General features: G+C 32.4%; 1 protein-coding gene across 5 annotated transcripts in view; it reads right to left on the reverse strand.

The window, feature by feature from the left end:
* The window catches only part of COL11A1 (collagen type XI alpha 1 chain), a gene marked incomplete at its 3' end in the record, with an annotated part of 194,034 nt that overhangs the window by 99,774 nt on the left and 71,491 nt on the right, over positions 1 to 22,769 (reverse strand). For all 5 annotated transcript variants that reach the window (XM_084242704.1, XM_084242702.1, XM_084242705.1 and 2 more), the window contains 15 exons: positions 19,590 to 19,643; positions 17,144 to 17,197; positions 16,969 to 17,022; positions 16,707 to 16,760; positions 15,124 to 15,177; positions 14,924 to 14,968; positions 13,682 to 13,735; positions 13,178 to 13,222; positions 12,880 to 12,933; positions 12,268 to 12,312; positions 9,464 to 9,517; positions 8,309 to 8,353; positions 6,962 to 7,015; positions 6,799 to 6,843; positions 380 to 433 (listed from right to left, as the gene is read on the reverse strand). In XM_084242704.1, the coding sequence (XP_084098830.1) occupies positions 380 to 433; positions 6,799 to 6,843; positions 6,962 to 7,015; positions 8,309 to 8,353; positions 9,464 to 9,517; positions 12,268 to 12,312; positions 12,880 to 12,933; positions 13,178 to 13,222; positions 13,682 to 13,735; positions 14,924 to 14,968; positions 15,124 to 15,177; positions 16,707 to 16,760; positions 16,969 to 17,022; positions 17,144 to 17,197; positions 19,590 to 19,643 (765 nt within the window). The remainder of the gene's footprint in view (positions 1 to 379; positions 434 to 6,798; positions 6,844 to 6,961; positions 7,016 to 8,308; positions 8,354 to 9,463; positions 9,518 to 12,267; positions 12,313 to 12,879; positions 12,934 to 13,177; positions 13,223 to 13,681; positions 13,736 to 14,923; positions 14,969 to 15,123; positions 15,178 to 16,706; positions 16,761 to 16,968; positions 17,023 to 17,143; positions 17,198 to 19,589; positions 19,644 to 22,769) is intronic.

A 22,769-nucleotide genomic window follows, 5' to 3' on the forward strand; every position in this document is an offset into this window, starting at 1 on the left:
TTTTGGAGTCACTGAGTACACCTTGGTTAAGGGTGGTTACAAAATTTATCTATCTATCTATCTATCTATCTATCTATCTATCTATCTATCTATCTATCTATCTATCTATCTATCATCTATTTACACAGAGAGGTCTAGCTATTAATATAAAAAACATAAATACCTACAGATAGGCATTGCTATACTACATATATATGAAAATCTAGTGCAATATAAGCAAATTATCTGCAAAATTTTTAAACATATTATCTTCATATAAAAACTAAAATGAGAAAAATCTCAAGTAGTGCAAACATTATTTATCCTATGATTGATATGTTTCATTATTAGGATACACACCCATACAAGTAATGCTAATACAAATTTCCTTTTTACTTACTCTGTCACCTTTAAGGCCCATGTCTCCTTTGAATCCTGGAAAACCATCTTCACCCTAAAAAAATATAATAAAAGATATGTTAAATCAGTTTCTGGATAAATCTAAGATATGACTCTATAAAATATGAATCCTATAAATAAGATAAATGGTTCCAAGAAACAGTAATCCTAGTCGTGAAACCTCTTTATTTTGATACTAATTCCCAATATTCCCCCATATTTCCTATGTTACTCTTGGAAATTTTTCACAAATAGGTCTATTAAGTTTTCTGTGTTCTTGGGGATCTAACCATGTTCTTTAAACAATACAAACCCTATACTGTTTAAACAAAGAATATTTATATAATCATCTTTTTAACTTTGATTACAAGGACAATGGAATACCAAGTAAATTATCTTTATATTTAATTTACTAGTTTACATCTAAAACTTTATATTGTGCATTTTGTATCATGTGTTTTATATAAATGCTTCCTAGCTCAAATTTTTCTCTATATTATAATCCCTTCTCATATAAAGAATAAGCAAATTAATATTATCCTTTATATGAAACAAAGATTATTCATTGCCACATCATAAATATAGGCCAATGATACAGAAAACTGGGCAGCCTTTGAGAGTAGAAATATTGACTATGAATATTTCCTACCATTCTTACTGAAATCTAGACTTTAATAAGTAAATTTTGTGAATGACATTACTATCTCTTAATTTCAATACCATTTTAAATTTCTAGAATACTCAGTAGCAAAAATTGAGTAATTACTCTGTTCAGAGTACTGTGGACTAGTTTGAGGCTCTTGTTTTACCAATACATGAAAGGTAGAACATTTGTTTGGGTGTTTTTTCTTTTTTTAAGATTTATTTATTTATGCATAGAGCTGGGGTACAGGCCAGAGATGCAGGGGAGTGAGAGGATTCACCAGAGACAGAGTGGGGAACAGAACACAGGCAGACTGACTGAAATACACTGCTGAGGGGAGCAGCGGGCGAGACAGGAGAGGTCTGCTGCGCCATGTGGGTAGCTCCCTGGCAGGCCGGGGATCAGATTCATGCTGCAGAGGCTGCGGATTGCTTCACAGTGTGGTGCTTAACCCCTTGCACCACCAGGGAGACCCCTAAAGGGTAGAACATTTGTATTATTGTTGGGGACACATGAAGTAGAATGGGGAGCAGGAGAAGACAGATAGGATAATGATGCTGGTGTTGATGCTGGTGTTGTTGCTGTCCATAAGGCAAGAAGTGAACTGGAGGGGCCTCCCAGGTGGTGCAAGGGCTTGTCTCAGCATTATGAAGCTATCCATAGCCAAAGCAGCACAAGTTCAATCTCTGGCCAGGGAGCTAACCCACATGGCACAGCAAACCTCTCCTGTCTCACCTGCTGCTCTCCTCAGCAGTGTATTGTAGTCAATTCGCCTGTTCTGCTCTCCACTCTGTCTCTGGTGAATCTTCTAACACCTCTGCACCTCTGACTTACACCCTAGCTCTTGTATGCATAAATAAATAAAATAAATCTTTAAAAATAAAGTGGTGGGAACTCCCTGGTGGTGCAAGGAGTTATGACACAGCACTATGAAGTTACCTGCAGCCACTGCAGCATGAGTTCAATCCCCGGCCAGGGAGATGACCCACATGGTGTGGCAGACCTCTCCTGACTCACCTGCTGCTCCCCTCAGCAGTATATTTCAGTCAGTCTGCCTGTTCTGTTCCCCACTCTGTCTCTGGTGAGTCCTCTCATCCCCACACCTCTGGACTGTACCCCAGTTCTTGTATAAATAAATAAATCTTAAAAAAAAAGACATGGAGAAAGTTTGCTGTGGCAGTCAGTATCTTAATTAGTAGTTAGAGAATGGATATGACTTGCAGAATTTGACAAAAGGACATTTCAGGCATCTGTGAGAATGGCCCATAGCAAAAAGTCCAAAAATAATAGTACTGATGAGGGTGTGAAGAAAAAGGAACTCTCTCATATCATTGGTGGAAACACAGACTTATTCAGCCCTTACCAACAGTGTGGGGGTTCCCAAAACATTAAAAATAGAACTACCAAGTGATATAGCATTCTCACTCCTAGGTATCTACCTTAAAATACAAAATTAAAATTTGAAGGGATGTATATGCACAGCTATGTTCACTATAGCCTTATTTCCAATAGCAAGTTAGGAGAACAAGATAAATGTCCAAGGACAGATTAGTGGATTAAGAAGATGTGGTTTAAATACATAATGGAATATTATTTAGTCATAGAAAAAAATGAAATTTTCCCATTTGCAACAACAGGGATGGGACTGCAGTGGGTTAAACTAAGCAAAATAAATCAGGAGAAAGACAAATACTGATGACTTCACTCATATATGAACCATGAAGAAATAAAATAAAGGAACAGACAAAACCAAAATAAATCCTATCAATATGACCAAGAATTAAGATTTCCAAAGCGGGGTGTAGGGATTGGGAGGAAAGTGAAGCAGCGTGGAAATTTACTGGTACTTGGATGGTAGGCATGGATTGGTAACATACATTTGAAAAAGTGTGAGCCTACATCCCTACTGTCATATCACGTGAAGTAGATGAACATTACCTCAGTAAGAATAAAACAATTTTTTAGGAAATCAACACAAAAACATTTAAAAAAATTAAAAATTTTCATGATTGTGAAGTGCTAATGATGAATTTAAATTGCCATCTCCTTTTACCTTCACACCATGATTTAACTCTTTTTTCACCTCTGCAGTCTTGACTCCCTTCTATCACCTCCCAATATTTATTCTGGGATTGAAATGTGTAGAAAACCTGAATTACCTGTATTTCCATTTGTAATTCTTGGATCGGTTATTATTTCTCTCTCTCTCTCTCTCTCTCTCTCTCTCTCTCTCTCTCTCACATTCCTACAAACCTACACATCCTTTACTTTTAACTATCTACCTCATGCTACTTCGCTCTTCTTTCAATAGTCAATGAATGATTCTACTAGAAGTTTTGACCTCTGTTGTTTCTTCCATAAGGTTAACCTCTCTGTCCTGTGTGCCCCCACTGAACATTTATTATCACAAGATGTCATCCTGCACTTAGTAGATCACAGGTCTTTTTCTTTCCATTTGGTAGAAAAGCAGAATCATGCTTACTTGAACTCTGGGTCTCCAATGTCTAGTAGATTTTGACCCTCAACAATCATGATATTTAATAAATGTTTACTAAATGAACACTTGGACATCATTCATGCTTCAGTTTTAGTTTGGCAAGGTATAATAAAATTCAGAATATATCAATTAATTATGAATACAAAAGACCTAACCCTGGAAAAAGGATACAATCTTGCATTTTCCCTAAACCTAAGAATTATGACAGAGGCAGATTAAGACAAGAGGATGATGTTTTCAACATCTGTCTGTAAAGCAGTTTTGAGGGATGAGGATTCTCTCTGTGCTGAACAAAAATGGACAATAACAAAGGCTTAAGAGCTAAAAATGACCACTTAACTTCCTATTGACTATTATCTTCATTACCTTCTCTCTGGAGAGAAAGGTAATTACACAGTTGCCAAATTTAGTTTAAAGAATACTGCACACTAACTCTAAAAAGCAGTAGTAGCTTTTAGGATTTTTTCCAGGCAAGGTTTTTTGGGAGAGAATGAACTAGATGCTATTTCTGTCACATCTTTTTCTTCAATACATTCGGAATTAAAGAAATTCACTAAGTGGTTCTTAAATTGCAATACGTGACAATCTTTAAACAAATGAAATTATCAGGTTACTAAACTTTCCAGCCCTAAAATGACCAGGTGTGAATTAATATTCAAATAAAAAGAATGACAGAATGTTAGATGTGTAAAGAGGAAATCCCTGATACTTGGTGTAGGAGGCATAGTGTACAACTTTAAGGAATAAATCTGAGTCCAACAATGAAGAAATTTAATCCCAGTCCAGGTGCTAACTAGCTCGTTCACCTTTAGTTAACATTTAAAACTGTATATGTAAAAGAAAAATGGTTTTAGCTCCCTTAATGTTTTATGGGTTAAATTGTTGATTATAATAAATATTTAGGAAAACAATATAATGTTTAAAACAAGGAATTAATTATCCTTCATAATTTGAATATAGAGAATTCTGATTATTAGAAAAAAGTTTCCATTAATGTTTATATAAAATTTCTCTAAATCTGGATAAGCAATATATTAATAGATTAGTACATGGAAAATTTGTACCTAGAAATAACGGTATAGCTGAAAAACACCTTAAATATTTTTTAGGACAATGTCTTCATTACATAGACTTAAAAAAAGGCCCAGCATTTGTCTCTCTCTTAGTTTTCATGTCTAATTAGTATGAGAACTAGATAGAACTCAGAACCTTTCATTCTCAATTTAATATATTAATTCTTTCCCTCTATAACCACTTATGATTTTCTGAGATAATATACTGCTCAACACAGTCAGTTAACTTATTTATTTTTTCTTGCATATGAGAAATACATTTTTTCCCCCTGGGTGGAAAAAAAAGATATCCTATATATCTGTCTCATCACCTATAATTTTATTTACTTCTATCATTTTGCCACTAACTTTCTTCGCAAAAAGTTCAATATTTCCCACCACAATTAAATACCTTTCCTTTAAAAACCTTACCTTTTCTAAATATTCTTGGTAGGCATTAATTCATGGCAAATATTTGAATTGATATTTAAATATTTTAAAAAGAAATAGTCCAAACTAACAAAATATAAGTTTGCATAGGCAAATGGAAAATAATTACAAGTCAACACTCACTGAAACATACTGTGCTTCTTTGCCAATCAGTAAGACACTATATCCTGAAGTTCTGTGGTGATCAGGATGAACTGTTTCTCATTAAAGTAACTGAGTTAATTTAAATGCATAACATTTTTCATACAAATAGAACTGACAATTAGCTGGGTACATTGTCAATATCTAAGTATAAAAAATAAATTTAAAAGGTATAACTCCATTCCTTCTTGTTAACTTTCCTGATTGATAACAAATCCCCCTTAGGTGCTTTTGATAAAACCATGACTATGGAAACAAGCAGTTATTCTTTATACAAAAATTAATAGTAGAGGGCCTCCCTGGTGCCGCAGGTGGTTGAACACAGCGCTGTGAAGCTGTCCGCAGCCTCTGCAGTGCAGGTTCGATTCTGGCTGGCCAGGGAGCTACCCACATAGCATGGCAGACCTCTCCTGTCTCGCCTGCTGCTCCCCTCAGCAGTGAATTTCAGTCATTCTGCCTGCTCTGTTCCCCGCTCTGTTTCTGGTGAATCCTCTCACTCTCCCACCCATCTGGCCTGTACACCAGTTCTTATATGCATAAATAAAATAAATCTTTAAAAAAAGATAACCAGTTAAAAAAATAATAGTATATATATGCATATATATATACATAGATATTGCCAAATCTATCAAAGTTATATACTAAACCCTAAATTTAAAATGTAATATTGTAGGGCCTCCCTGATGGGGCAAGTGGGGCAAGGGGTTAAGTCTCAGCACTATCAAGCTATCTGCAGCCACTGTGGCATGAATTTGATTCCCTGACCAGGAAGCTAACCCACATGGTGCAACAGACCTATCTTGTCTCGCCCGCTACTCCCCTCAGCAGTGTATTTCAGTAGATCTGGCTGTTCTGCTCCCCACTCTGTCTCTGGTAAACCCTCTCCCCCTCTGCACATCTGGCCAGTTCTTTTATGCATAAATAAATAAAAATAAAATTTTAAAAAGTGTAATATTGTAGTAAGAATTAACCAAATACTGACCACTAATAATGCCATTCCATTTCAACATAATCACTGAAGGATTGGAACACTATTCATATCAAATATTTATATTTTAAAAAATCACAATTTCATGTTCTCCTTTCAATTGTAATTGAATTGTAAATACTCTTTAAATGATTATACATTCTTTTATCCACCTCTGATTGGTTTTAATCCTCATTTTTATTTTCATAATACTCTTGCTTTGCATGTAAAATCCCATTGGAAGGTTTCCTTTCTCCCAAATTGATTTAGGTACTTCCAATTTTCACATTTTGCAATGTGTTTCAATTCATGAATCTGGGAGATTTTAGTAAAGAAAAAAGGAAAAAACATTCCTCTGTTATGCACATAACTGTACGTTGCACAATACCTGCAGCAAATCTATTCATAAGGCCAAACGAATGATTTACAACGTTAAACATTTGTAAGAAAAAAAGAATGCTAGATTAATTCTATCTATGACATACCTTTGTTTCCATTGCATAATTTGGTCCTCACTCCAGTATATGGACATTTTTTAAACACAATTAACGGGTACAGAATTGTCTGGTATATAAGTAATCACTCAATGTATTTGGGAAATAAATAACATTTAATATTTTAAAATTTTGATAACAGTAATTAAGATGATCTTAATAAATTATATTTTTACCTTTTCACCTTTAGAACCCTTGAGACCTCTGACACCATCTGCTCCCTGTAGAATAGAGTAGAATAATTAAATGCCTATGATATTTTAGATTAAAATTAAATTGAAGGTTAGATTAAAATTAAATTAAAGATTAAAATCTTACTGAAAAAAATATAATATTTACCTTTACTCCTCGGGGACCAGGGTAGCCAATAGGACCTTGTGGACCAGGAGGACCCTGAAAAAGATCCACTATAATTTAAATATATAATACACTGAGGTTTTACCAAATAATTTATATAAAAAAGGTATTTTTATTCTATTGGTAAAGTTATCATGGGTAATTTCCATTCAGAATATGATAAATAAGTCATAATAAACTTTACTTACTCCAAACATATTCTATTACATAGTCATGTTAAAACATATAACAATTTACATATTTTACAAAAAATCTGTAACATTTAAGCATGTAAAGTGAAGTAATTATATTATTATAATTAATACTCTAAACCTGAAAAAATGTGATTTCCTCAATGTCTACAATAAGCAACTAGACATTAAATAACAAAATAAATTCTAACAAAACACTGGTATAAATTTGCACCATTCACATCATCAAGAATATGATCAAAATTATAATTTTCACAACTGTCTTTATTTAATCAGTCTACCTAAAGGAAACAATATATAGAACATAATAGGTACTTTCTATACTAATGCTAATGATTTAATGCCATTTTACTAAGAGTTCCGAAACTAATAATTCTAAACAAAAAACCTGCCCTTGCCATGTAATCGAAAATATTAACATTGAATAAGCTTTAATTTATATATTTTGTGTAGATATATTGATACTTATTTCCCTTAGATTTTAATCACTGCTTATTTAAAGGTTACTGGCAATTAATATGTAAGAATAAAATTGTAATGACATAGTTTAATGATATTCAGTACTTTTTGTTCAATTTCATCATCATTTCTAGTTATTTTACATATACTACAAATAGAGTGTGAGTTTATTTCTGACCATGAAATATTTAAAAAACAGAGGTTGCAGTCTAATATGCAAAACTACTAATACCAAATTAAAAGACACAACTGTATTTTATATACCCCGACAAAAAAAAATAATTATCAGGACATGATATATATTTGTTGGCAAAATTCATTAAAGACATATTAACATAAAAGGATAGGGGATAGTAATATTAGAAAATATTTCTTCTCTAAGTGATAAAATAAGAATACACACACACACACACATCTCAGAGAGAAGACCAAAATAGGTACTAGGAGAAAAGGTTAAAAGGTGTTAAAAGGTTAAAAGGGAACCAGAATTTTGTTAAGTCAGTGAGGTGAGGTTTATAGACACTACTGAAGATATACTACTGAAGTTATACAGTACTGTAAATCAATAGTTATTCAATAAAATTTTATGAAAATGAAGGTATATTCTCTTAGGTAACATAAGGTAAACCAAGGTAAATCATCAGGAACAATACATTTAAATGGATACTTTGTAACATACCAGAGCACCTTTTTCTCCAGATTGGCCTTCTTTTCCAGGATGACCCTATATTTAATGCAAATATATACTGGTAAGATGCAATATTAAAGTTATTTGTAATACTGTGAAAAAGTTTTGTCAAACCTTTTGAGGTCTTACACTGTAAGTTTCAAAACATTGAATATTATGTGTCAGAGTATGTGGCTTTAAGTAACATTGAAAACTGGCATTTAGAAGGAAACATAATAAATTTATTTTTGATGGGTATGTATCATCAAATTCATAATGTACTTGAGAGACCTTAGGAAAATTACATACACAAACATATATTATTATTTATTAATAATTCAACTGCAGTAGAGATTAAATGAAGGTGTTTCAATTTGACTTCCAATTTGCATAATGATCAAATAATCATAAATGCATTTTCTAAGACAACTGCAGCATGTGGAAAGGACATTTGAAAACATAGTAAGAACAAACATACTAATATAGTTAATGAAGTTTTTGAGAATCCATAAATAATAATGACTAGTTTCATCACTCAATAAAATTTTGTATCTTAATTCCCAAAAATATGAACAAGTAGTCTGAAGACAAAAAAAGAAGCAAAATAATACATTTAAAAATAATAACTGTAGAGACTGTACAATTATATTATTTATTATTACACATCAGAATGTAATAAACATCAGTATATTTTTAGAAAAGGAGGAAATCCCTGGAGACTGAGAAATTTTCATGGAAGAGTCTGAGGAAATTTACAAAGGTGAAGATTTTCTCATGGACTCTCAAGAAAAGTGTACTTTGGAAAGAAAGAGGATGGAAAAGTGCTTTATATAAAAATAAGAACTGAAGGAAAGGTATAGCAATGGAAAAGTTTAGAGCATGCTGAGAGAGTTTGTGGATCTGTTTGTTTGGAGCTGATGGTTCATGAGAAAGTAGGAAAATATGAGATTCTGGCCTAGAGTGCCAGAATAAGTTTATCCAAAGACCACTGCAAACTCATTAAAGATTTTGCAATATGAAAATGACATGATGAAATGATATTTTAGAAAGATCAAAGTTTAATTATTGGCTCAATTTGCTTTTATTACTGACTTCATAAAATCACCTCTAAAACACATGTAAAATCTATTTTTGAAGAGACGATATAGAAATTTTAATGACTCTTACTGGAGGCCCATCAGCACCAGGAAGTCCAGCCAGCCCTGATTTTCCCTGTGGTCCCTAATGAAATAGAGAAAGAGAATATTTTACTTAAAAAAATGTAAAGAATGAAAAGTCTGATTTTGTACATAGGAATAAGCTACTAATAAAATTCCTTTTTTATTTATGTATTTTTTAAATAGCCATGTTTATTTTTTCTCAAAATAGGATTTTTCCCCTCAGGTGAGGTTACCATAGTTTTTCCATCACCAAAGTGCCCAAGGTCCTAAACCATACTCTCTCCTCTCCCCCTCCTCTTGAGTGTCTCTTAACTTGAGTCACTCACTGGATTTTAATCTCTAAGACACAAACATCTAAATAACTTTTTATCATATATAGAAGTTTTCAACAGATATAAAATAAAACCAAGTTTAACATGTACCAAAAACATAGTAGATTTTCTACAGTGTAGCCCTAAATGTATCTTTTTTAGTTAACAAATTAGCTCGTGCATGCCACAGTAAACTATAGTATAAAGAATAAAAAGGGAAAAAATATAGCTCAGAAACACGTTGCTTTGTATCACTGAAGAAGCAAACATTGGTTATTACCCCAATGATATTAATGAGTACCATTCCAAATAACTATAAATTAACATTGATGAAGCATCAATAATTATCGAAATGTTTTAAGAAATATAAGTTACAGTATGACAGTTATTTTTTAGGACATAAAGAAAAATAAGTCTAGTATTTTGCTGTTAAAAAACATAACCTTTTATTATGCAACTCATAATGACAAAGTGACTATTTAACAGCTTATTACTTGTTTAACTATATCTTTAAGTCTCTTTTAATTTGACTGATGCTAGAGTTGAAACATGATAAAAATGACTAGTGCAAGAAGTAGGTCATTTCTTAGGAGGAAATCAGGCTTTCTGCTAAGAATTCTTAACCTTACCAAGTAGTCAGGCCTCAAGTCATTAATGCTTATTGATCAAGTTATTAGACAGGGTTTGGGAACAATTGAAAGGACAAGGATATATCAGCAAGTCCAGTTACTAGACATATTTTTAGGTTTTTCTATTCTCAGAAGTGTCTAGAAAAAACATCACACATGCAGGCTGTATAGAGCTTTACAAGAAGTTTCACTGAAATCACTATGGAACAAAAAAGCAAATTAAAGATAAACTTTACATTAAACAAATTAGATTTAATAATTGATTGATTGCAACTCATTTAAAGAATTTTAAACTTTTAGTCCCATCCATTACTCTACAAAATGATATTCAGTCAAGAAACTTAATGTTATGTAACAACTATTATAAAACACCAAGTTTTTAATGGCAATATTTGCCCATCACTTAAATTATCCTTTACCCTTAAGGGAAGTCTTATTTCTCCAAAACAAAATGTAAAGTACAGATTGTCACAATGACCTTGTGACAATACAGTACAGTTTTTTTCTTATTGTTGTTATTTATTTAAGGGAAGACAAGAAATACTAAAACCCTTGCTCTATAAGATGATTTTTTTAAATATCAGGTGAAATCAATCCATCTATTTTAGAACAGAAGCTCTATGACAACAGCACTTTGGAAAACAGCTTCTTAAACTTTTAAACATAAATTTGTCATATAATCCTATAATTCTACTTCTTACTTCTATGTGTACACAAAAAAAAGAGAAAACTCTCCATACATATATATATTCATAGCACTATTCATAATAGCTAAAATGTATGAACAACTCAGATGTTCATCAACTGCTGAATAGGTAACCAAAATGTAGTCCATTCAATGGAATACTATTTAGCATTAAAAAGAAGCACAGTATTGATTTATGCTAATACATGGAAGAATCTTAAAAACATGCCAACCATAAGAAGCCATACACAAATGTCACATATTATATTCATATGATAAAATTCATGTCTGAAATTTATTTACATCAAATGTTCAGAAAACTCAAATCTATAAAGACAGAAGGAAGATCATTGGTTATTTAAATATGTAGGTAGAGCAGGAAGTATAAATTGACACAAGGTTTCTTCCTGGGGTAGGAAAATAATTTTTTTTGTGTGTGTAAAACTCTGTAAATTTACTAAAAATCATTGACATGGATATTTAAAATGGGTGAAATTTTAAAATATGAAGTTACATCCCAATAAAGCTGTTAACTTTTAATATACATATATAGAAATTCATAGGTATGAATGTTCATAGAAATCAAGAAAAAAAGCAGCATAGAAAGAACCATTATGACTTCATGACTACAGGGGACAGAAAAAAATGGCTTGGGGAATCTGGCAGAGGAGATCAGGGGAAAAAAGATATCTTTTTAATTAAATTCATTCTTGTTTTGATCCAGACAGAGTTATTAACAAGAACATCATTTGCCATTTACACATGAAAAATGGTGGCAATGATAAAGGCACAGTTTTCCCTTAATCAGATCTTGCTAAAACCCCTTTGTCATAAGCAAACCTAATTACATTTTTTAAATAATGAGAAATAAAAGGAAGAACCACAATAAAGAGAAGACATTTACTCATACTAGTACATTTTTGAAATTAATATAGCTAAGATTGTAACATTTGGAAGCTATCCAAATGGAAACTCTGAAATATTCTACATTTACAGTTCAGAGATGTTTGAATGATTTCTCCTCATACTGTACACTCTCTCTTTTCTGGTTTAACTCCAAATTAATTCCTTATATGCTGAGCCATCTGACTATCTTATCAAAACCAGAGAGTAGGCCGCAGAGCAACGTAAGGTTGATAATGCAAACTTGATCACCAGATGTTACTGGAAAAACAGAATAACTTACTTTTTCACCAGGAGGACCAATTGGGCCTTGTGGACCAGGAAGACCCTATTTTGAAAGAATTTATTTCATATGTCAGTAATCCTATCATAAGAATGACTTTAAAATAGTAAATTATTAGTGCTCTTCCCACATGCAATGAGTTATGAGAATCTGTATATATATCTCCCACATTCTCCAGGAAGTTCTGGAACACTGAGGATTTTTACACAAGCTACTCTTTTGGCAGTGGAACTGTAATGTGATTCCGCAGGTGTGGCTGTTCGTCTTAGCATTCCATGCACACTGAATGACTCATTTTTCTCTTGGAAGAAAGAACTCTGCAAATTTGCTCAACATTTTTTAAAAGAGGGGGTGGGGAATCGAGGGAAAAGAATTCTCTTTCTACTTTCATATTATAAATCCTTTAGGCCTACATAGAAATTACTAAAGTTGTCAACTTTCTCATAAAAAAGACACTATCTTACCCCACTATCTTTTTTTATGTTATAATTTTAATTTATCCTTTTAATTGTGGTAACATTACTGTTCTACCATCCAGGTATCATCACCACATGGTACCCACCATCACATCACCCACAGTCAACCACTGGCAATGCAGTGACTGGAACTTACTTGAGGTCCTGGATTCCCTTGCTGCCCTGGCGGTCCAGGTTCCCCCTGGGGACCCTGTCATGGAACATATAGAAATTTTTTAGTAGGACTATTTTGCATAATAGGATTTTTTCTTCTCAATTGAGAAATAAGTTTTTCCCATAGAGAATCTGGAAAACCTTGCAAAACATTAATGCTGGCAGAAGGTAATATGCATAGTAAACTCTTTCTGTGAGATATCTTAAATTTCCATTTAACAAGTGGTTTGTTAGTAACCATAGTTCTGAAATGAGTGTTTTAATGGATATTTTGTACGTACCATATTCCCTTTTGGTCCTGGAGGCCCATCTATACCTGCCATACCCTTCAATGCAAAAAAAAAAAAAACAACAAAATATGTAGGGGTGTTCAGAATTTAAATGTAGCAAAAAAAAAAAAAAAGGCTAACCTAACAGCATGACACACACTAGTCTAGAGTGAGTAAAAATCATTTTGAGATTTAATGGAAATGAAAGGTAAGGGGTATTTTATCCTATCTATGTCTACACTGAAGACAATCCAGCAGCACTTTGCACTGGGTTCTGGGAATCTGACATTGAATAATAAAATAGATAAACTAAACTGAAGAGAAAAGAAAGGAGATGGAATGTAGAATGATCAATTAAACTGATAGGCAGAAGCATTAGGTCTTAGAATGTAAGACGGAGTAAAGACTTGGCCATATGTATACTAAAGCTTTCATGACCCCTGAACTTTAAAAAGTCTGCAGCAAACTTTTCATAGAAAATCTTAGAAAACCTGGAGTGTTCCCAGCAATACGCACAGGCTGCCCAGTGGGTCCTGGAGTTCCCCTAGGTCCCAGCAAACCTCGTGGGCCCTAGAAGGAAAAAATAAAAGCACATCCTCATAAGAAATGTCCTCCAAATATGCCTCTTCCTCTTAAAAAAAATAAATTAATGCAAAAATGTCTATATATTTTTAACTCACCAAAAATGGTGTTTAATACACCATTTTTATTTAAAACCAACATCTAGTGTTTGCACAATCCAAAAGCCAGAATAGATAACAGTGAGGCTTCAGAATAGTATCTGCATATCTTTGATTCTATAAATTTACATCTGAATCACATGGGAAATTAAAAAAAAGGAAGCAGTTTAATGATTTAAATAAGTCATTTCTGCATCATCTTCTGACTTGAATGGCAACACTGAATCTTATTAAGTTTTATTATTGAATCAGATAAACTACACCTAGAAGAGTTCTGATTGTCATTGTCATGCTGATTGGGCAAATTCCATCATGAAAGAATACTCACTGCAAAAAAGAATGAGTAGGGAAACTATACTTGTATATTATAGATACCATTTTCTTGAGATTTTAAAAATTATTATAATTTAAGCTTTACTGATTTCTTCTCTTATTTTCTCCCTCTTCTTTCTACTTCCCTTTCTTTCTGTCTTGAGAAAAGTCGCAACAATAATTGTTTTCTCTGATATTACTTAGCTATAATGCCTTTAAGTTGACAGCTCTATTATGTGGCAAAGCAGGACTGAAATTAAAGAGGACTGCTGAAGTCTAGTTCTTTGGTTAACTAGTTTTGGGTAGCCTTCGGAATTCAATTTCCTCATTTGTAAAATTCGGTGGAATAAATGATAAAAGCTACCATATTTAATCTTTACATCTAGCACGTACTAAGCACATCTTTTTGCTAGTTTCTTCTGGTAATAAGAATCCGTTAACGCTAAATACACAGATTCTGGATCTACTGATGATATTAAGGAAGTAAAACAAGCAAAGAAACAGTGATAAAAATCAGATATGGCTTTTTGACCAAGATGCTATATTCCATATTTCCTCTCAGTTTTTTGAGATTTTTCTCTATACCAAAAGACGAACACTGTGTGTTCATTTTCATTTTTTTTTTTTACACATGACAATTACCTGGTTAGTTTAGGTAAAATTGTAACAGTCACCTGAGTTTATTATTGACTTAATATGTGAAATAGCAGTCACTATTCTTTCCAAACATGGTATTATTTAAAAAGAAAGGAAGAAATTTGCTTACAGCTTCACCTGGAAGACCTCTTGGTCCTATTTCTCCATCTTCTCCCTGTCAATGATAAAGTGAATAAGACAAAGACAAAGTCTTATATTGATAAGACAAAATCTTATATTGATAAGACAATGCATCATTTCAACATGATTTTGCTGTTATGTTTTAATTTTAAATATTTCTTAAAAGAAATGAAAAGAAGCTTAATGTACCCTCATTCCATCTTCACCAGGAGGACCAGGAGGACCTTGGGGACCCCTTTCACCCTATTAAATAAATAGAACTTTGGTTAGAATATGAATTAAGGTATAAATAATGCTTAGAAATCTATCTTATAGATGTTAATCAAAGATAACAGGAGATTGGTGGGAAAACATACTTTATTTGCCCTCTTGAGAACACCTTGTTGCTAAATCATAATTTTACATTACTGATTTCATTTATTAGTACTCTAGGGAAAATGTTTTTCAATTTAAATAAAATTTAAGTTGGTTTAAATAAAACTAATAAAATAATTATCAGATATTTAAATAAGATTAAAAATTATTTTCTTGAAGATTGTTTTAAACATGCTTTAGTGATTTTAATTTGTGTTTTGTTTCTAAAATAATACATAAAATCAGTACAACTCTAGAAGAATAAAGAAATTCTGGACTTTTTATTTTTTTTATTTTTTTTAAATTTTAGCTTCCTTTTTTTTTTTTTTAAGATTTATTTATTTATTTATACAAACACTGGGTACAGTCAGAAGCGCGGGAGGGTGAGAGAATTCACCAGAGCCAGAGCGGGGAGCAGAACAGGCAGAAGGACCGAAGTACACTGCTGAGGGGAGCAGCGGGCAGCAAGAGAGGTCTGCGCGCCATGTGGGACCCTCCTCCGGTGGCCGGGGAGCAGCCGGGGATCGAACCGGCGCTGCAGAGGCTGCGGGCAGCTTCGCAACCCAGCGCTCAACCGCTGCGCCACGGGGAGGCCCTCTGGACTTTTTAAAGAAAAACATACATTTGTATTGAAAAGTGGTAGGTTTATACTAAATATTTTGCTAGATATACATAGGGTGCACTTTTCTTTTTCCTGTTTTTATCTCCTCCAACTTTCCTAAAGGTTGTTCTACCTTCATTCTTTACTTCTGGAGAAGAAAAATGTAAAGATCCAAAATTGATTTTTTTGGAGGGGAGATATTCTCTACTTCCTACTAAAAATATCATCTGGATTATTGTTTAATGGGATGGTTTATTTAGCCTTGTCAAATTGTAAGCTTGTGTAATGTGTTAAATCTCATATTAGCACAATGAAATAACTTCCGGTGTCTCTACCTGAGCCATCTAATTTTGTATAAGAAAATGCCTAATATATTATTATATTAAGCATAGACTACCAACAGATGTGTTTTTCTGAATATATTTTCAGGAAAATTACAAGAGGGAAATTTATGCAATTATCAAAAAACTAGAATCCAAATTAATAATCCATACTTGCTCTTCAATACATATGATAGTTTCATATGTATGTACATAAAGACTCTCCTTGGCATATGGTTGAATAAAATAATAATTTTAATGTAAGAACAATTTAGTCATTGTTAAATTATATGATTTAATATCTAAAATCAACTTACATTGACATCACATGTGTAATTATTCTTTTTTCCCAAGAATCTGTTAAATGTAATAATTTACTAAGTAGATTCACAAATATTGAGTCAATTTTCTTGTGATTTCTAAAGTGTATCAATCCCAAATATTTCATGATAATCCTATTGTTCCTGTATAAAAAGCAATAGAAAGTTATATCTTACCCTGTGGCCTTTGTCACCTGGCAGACCTGGAAGTCCATCAAATCCTCGATCTCCCTATAAAATCATCAGTATCATCATCAACATCATCCTCATCACCACCAGCAAGTCATCAGCAGCATCACTGCTGATGCAGCTACAAAATTTGTACTGTAATTTGAATGTGAAATAATGTTTCCTATCAAGAAATTTATTTTACAATATAAAATTTTCAAGGGTGAACTGACCTATAAGCTTTGAATCAACAAATATATGAGTGGCTGACCTTTGACCCAGGTTCTCCTGGCATTCCTCGTCCTCCATCAGCTCCTGGACGACCCTGATAATACCAAGAACATAACTAAGCCAAAGGGATTCCTACTGGCACAGTGTTTAAAAAAAGAAGAGGGTAAGTGATGATTTCAGATGCATTCAAAATACGCAATGAAAACCAACCATACCCTTTTGCCAGGTTTTCCAGATGGACCAGGAGGACCTTGGACACCACGAGGGCCCTATATCAAAACATCATGATTAATTTGTTTTACAGAATGTTTAATCAATAAAGTCAATTATACTGCAAGATATGGTTTTAGAAATTTATATCCTTTTTGCATGACCATAATAATTTTAACACGAGAAAATTATTTCTTACAGAAATGTCCAGATAAAGCAAAGGGCAAGACAATGAATTTTTGCATATAGTTCTTGGAGAGAGTCACATTATTTTATTAAGTCTATACAGACATATGATTAGACTTAAGCTAAAGGAATAAAAGGCAATATGTTAACTTTAATAAAAATTTTCAGCTATTAATTTTATTTACAAAACCTTGAGGTTCTATATTTCCCTTGACTGAAAACACTCTTGACTATCCATTTTATTCCTCTTCTCTTTCCAATAGCATTCCCTTCATTGTTTGTAGATTCTCTTCTATTCTTTTATTGTACTTAACACATTGGGTTGTAATACCATTTTAAAAATAGTTGAATCTCCCTTTTAATTGTTAACTGCTGCAATTTTAGACTAAATTTGTTTCTTTTTCTACGTAATATTTTTACAACTTAGCACAACATCTGATACACACTTCTTTTGATCATCCAAAAAATACTGGAGGATGACTTGGTGTTTCCTACTACTAATTCTTGACTGTCATGTCAGATTAAAGGTTAAAGATTCTCAATGTGTTTTTTCTCAAAGCATTACAATATAACATTATATCCATATATAATGTCTCATGTGGGATTGATACATATGAATTTTTAAAAATTACACAGCTAATACTAGAGCAAATACAGTTTGAGAGTAAACATTACATATGCCTTTATAATTAATTATGTGCTTTTAAAAGTTAAATAGTATTCATATAACAAGTATGGTCAAAATGTAACATACATTTGAAATTACAAATGATTTTTGTTATAACTGAGAAATGTTATTTATAGAAATGTGAAATTAAGGTTCTTTAATAATTGGAGGTTAAAGATTATAATTTAAAAAAGTATAATCAATGGGCTATACTTCTGTATCCCAGCTGGAAAGCAAGGGACAATAATAGCAGAACAAATCTCATTAATTTTAAATGAAAATGATCTTTCATTTAATATTGAATTTCTTTGGACTTGGAGAGTCAAGGACATTCACAAACTCCATGAAAACTACAGCATGTTTTCAGAGTTATTTATTTTGTAAAGATATTGTAAAGTTCATAAACTACAACATATTAAGCTTCCTAGATTTTTATGTAGTGTCATTTCAATATTCTTACACAATTCTCAGTTAAGCTGCAAATCTTTTCATCCCTTTATGGTAATGTTAACCAAACATGAGAAGGAAGGCTCCCACACTCAGAATCTCTCCAAATTCTTTCTCAATTTTCATTATGTTTGCTCATTTCAAAGAAAACTATGGTGAATTTATACAAGGAAATAATACTCAGCCACATGAATGAACTATTGATGCACTCATCACCTGTAATGAATCTCCAAAGCATTAAAGCTGAGTAAAAGAAGCCATCCCAAAAATTACATAATGCAAGATTTCAATTATTGAATTCTTGAAAACATAAACCTGGATTGATTAAAGAACACATCTGCAAATATCAGGTATTAGAAGTTGGGGGATGATGTAACTATAAAATGCTTGTTCCCCAAGAAATTATTTTGGGGTAATAGAACTGTTCTCTGTCCTGATAAAGGTGGTTGTGGTCATAAATAACTTACTTATATAGGAATTAAGATTCAAAGTGATCTTACAATATTTTTAAAAATAGGATCGCAACTTGAGATCTCCTGCAATCCAATCTGAATTTATATTTATTGAGTATATCAAGAAACATTTACATTGAAAGATAAATGCACTTATGCTTATATTGACAAGCTTTTATCTACTTACCATTAAAGGAAAAATGATAGTTTTAATTTGGCACCATGTAAACATAATCTATATTTCTTTAAATATTTCAGCTGAGATGTTCTTAATTTACTTAATTCCTCACCTCTGCAAAGATTTAAAGTTAGTTTTCCTTTGAGTTAATAAATATCCTGTCTAAGAGAATATACTAAATTTACTTTCCAGCAAAAACATCATGAGTTTGTGTCAGGCCCACTATAAGTACAATTATAATAGTTCTGCTATGCTCGATACAATCACAAACCGATTTTATATTCGGAAGGGCTAGTACTATCAAGACTTTTCCCATCACAGCTTATTAGCTTCTTTTAATATTGTTTAAATTAATCAAGTTATCAGCAATCAACACACTACTGGGAATTTTTCAATTAAAGGAGGTGATGTGAGCTTAAAGGTAATGAAAGCAATTTCTTTACTCACAACACAGATGTCCAATACCCTACTTGATAAAAAAAAGTCAGAAATGAATTAGGTGAAATGGCTTTTTCTTTTACCTGAGGACCTGGATCTCCACTCTCACCTTTTGCCCCAGATGAGCCAGGCCCCCCCTGCAGAAAATAAGGATATAATCATTTAACAATTCCCTGATAACTTATAGCCTACCTTTCACTTTAAATATTTAAACATTATTCAAATATATTCCATCAAATTTGTATTATTTTAATAATTAACACAATAATATTTTCAAGTATTTTGAAGTGCATCTCTTCTCAGATTATTGTTTTTCAGTGTGTGTTATATTTAAAAGTCTGTATTTTACACAAAATACACAGAAGGCAGTCTTGAAATTTTCTTTAATGAGTACCATAAGAGCACTTATAACAAACCACAAAGCCCTATTTACTATTTCACTGATGTGTAGCACTAAAGACAATACATTTTCACTGATTTGAAATTATACACAGTCCATTTTATACAGCAAGAACTTGGCAAATATTGCTTTTATACTCAGAAATTTCTCAGATACTGAATTCTACAGATAAAGATATGGCAAGAACAGATGCTAATACTATCATTATAATTGTCCCAAAATAATATCAAGGCATTTTTTTCTGAGAAAGGTTTGTTTTTTTCCCATAAGAATGAATCCTTAAGACCAACAAATCTAACTAGGTTTTGCTTAATTCTTAAAGTACAACAAAAACCTGGTACACTAATTGGAAAACATATAAAACCAATTTATAAAGGTGATGGGAGTTTTGAAAATAAATACTTGGTGATTCATTCCTGAAAAGCTTTAGACCATTACAATTAAGCTAGGTACTAATAGTTGCTTCATGTTGAGAAGTATACTTTGTATGCTCATGAAGTTTTTGATTTATTTAAATTAATACATATTCAACTGTGCATTGAATCAAAGTACAAAAAGATGAAATTATGCTGTATGAAAATGTTAGATATCTAGAGCCTCCTGGTGGCCCCAAAATAAAATAACTGTTAATATGACTGCCAAGAAATATGTCAAGCAACATGAATATTCTCATCTTGAAAAGTACAAGAATGATGATTTTCAAGTACTAATTAAAATTTCTTGCAACTAAATTTCTTCAAGAGAAAAAGTGGAAGGGGTTCTAGTCTGCATTAAATCAGATTAGTAATCACTGAATTGAATGCAATTTTAGGACAGTCGATTTATTTTTAATTAATTTACTACTTTATATCCTCTGTATGTATGCATAACCACTCAACGGATTTAATTACTTTGCCTAAACACTTCTTCCAAATACTGTCATGAAATAATTGACAGTAGCAGGACAGGAAAATCAATCATTTTATCCATTTCCTGCATTTTATAATATAGACCTCCATTTGTCTATAAAAGCAGTTGGAAAAACAACTGAATTACATAATTTTCATTGAAAGAATGCACATATTTTTGTCTTAAAAATTTCTTGCTAAAATCTCAAAGTAAAAGAGGTATTTCTTAGATTCTAAAATTAACAGATATTTAAAATGTATTAGTAATAATTTGATGTTCTGGATTAAAGATAGTAGAGAAAATGGTGAAAAGAATTTTTTTTTAAATGATCACTCCCTTTTTTTTAAGATTTATTAAGTTATTTATACAAGAACTGGGGTATAGGCCAGAGGTGCGGGAGGGTGAGAGAATTCACCAGTGGTAGAGCAGGGAGCAGTACAGGCAGACAGACCGAAATACAGTGCTGAGGGGAGCAGCGGGTGAGGCAGGAGAGGTCTGCTGCGCTTTGTGGGTATCTCCCTGGCCAGCTGGGAATTGAACCCGCGCTGCAGAGGCTGCAGACAGCTTCACAGTGCTGCGCTCAACCTGCTGTGCCAACCGAGAGGCCCAAAACAATATATTTTTTACAGTAGCTGCCTTTAACATTTTATGGAACAAAAATTTTCCATAACAAAGATTAAGTACTAAAATAATTAATCTTGCATATGATGTCGAGAATGAGTACATGGTTGTCAATGTTTCTCATTACAAATATGCTAAGAATGACTGAAACTTAGTTGGTATAAACAGGAACTGCTAATGTAACATGCTTTTATTGGTTTTGTTCTTCACTGTCCTTACCCTCTACAGATCATTATGCTTGTGTTTGTCAGAGTGATTAGTAACAAATTATTTTGTAAAGTAGAGATTTAGAGATACTAAATTAACATTTTTAAGTCTTACATAGAAGTGTTTTCCAAACATGCTTAAACATAAGTATCAGCCTGGTGCACTCATTAAAATAGTTTTCCAGTGTCTGTTGTAACTTCTCTTTTATTTCTGATCCTATTTATTTTCTTAGTGGGTCTAGCTATGAATATTTATATGCTAATAAGTTCAATAACCTAATAGAGATGGGTAAAATCTTAGAATTACACAACCATCTGAGACTGAATAGGGAAGAAATAAAAAACCTGTACATAACAATTGAAAGCAAGGACTTAGAAACAGTGATCTGTTCCCCAATTTGTCCCCATCCCTTTACCCACCACACCTCTGGTCTGTACCCCAGTTCTTGTATGCAAAAATAAATAAACCTTTAAAAAAACAAAAACAAATAACTGTTTGATCAGAAATCAAAAAGGGTTAGATAAAGACATATTTAAAAACTGAACCCTTGAAAGCTGACTATAGAACTGAGACACTCAGAGGTGAAATAAAGGAGGAGGTGTGAGCAAAAATTGGGGAGGAAGCACAGTGGAAATGGTATTGGATGACAGGTGCTTTGGTAGTGGGATGGCTGTGGTAACAACCTGAAACAGGGTGATCGTATTCTTCTAAAACAGAAATGTTGTAAATCAAAGTTACCACTCAAAAAAAGATTTTAAAAATGGTTTGCAGTTCCCACATGAAACTGTCATCTAGAGCCTCAAGTTCAGGGCCCCCAATATCTTTTATATTCAATAAAATATAAAATTAATTTTTCCACCCAAAGTATTCCACTAGAATATATTTGAATTACTTCAGCTATGCAAATTGAGAACAAAATAGTAATTAAATAATAAACATTTATTCCTTTGTAAAGTGATGCCAAATTTTCCATTTCCTTGTATTTGAAAGGTAAAAATATCTGACAAAGAGTAAAAGTATGTGACAAACACTTGATAATGTGTTTAGAAAAATGTATAATTCAAATTTCTAGAACATATTGCAAAAATATAAATTCCACATAAGCCCATATTATTGACTTGTAGCCCTTCAAAATGTATAGTTATGA

This window comes from Talpa europaea (genome assembly GCF_964194135.1).
Source record: "Talpa europaea genome assembly, chromosome: 9".
NCBI classification, from domain to species: Eukaryota; Metazoa; Chordata; class Mammalia; order Eulipotyphla; family Talpidae; genus Talpa; species Talpa europaea.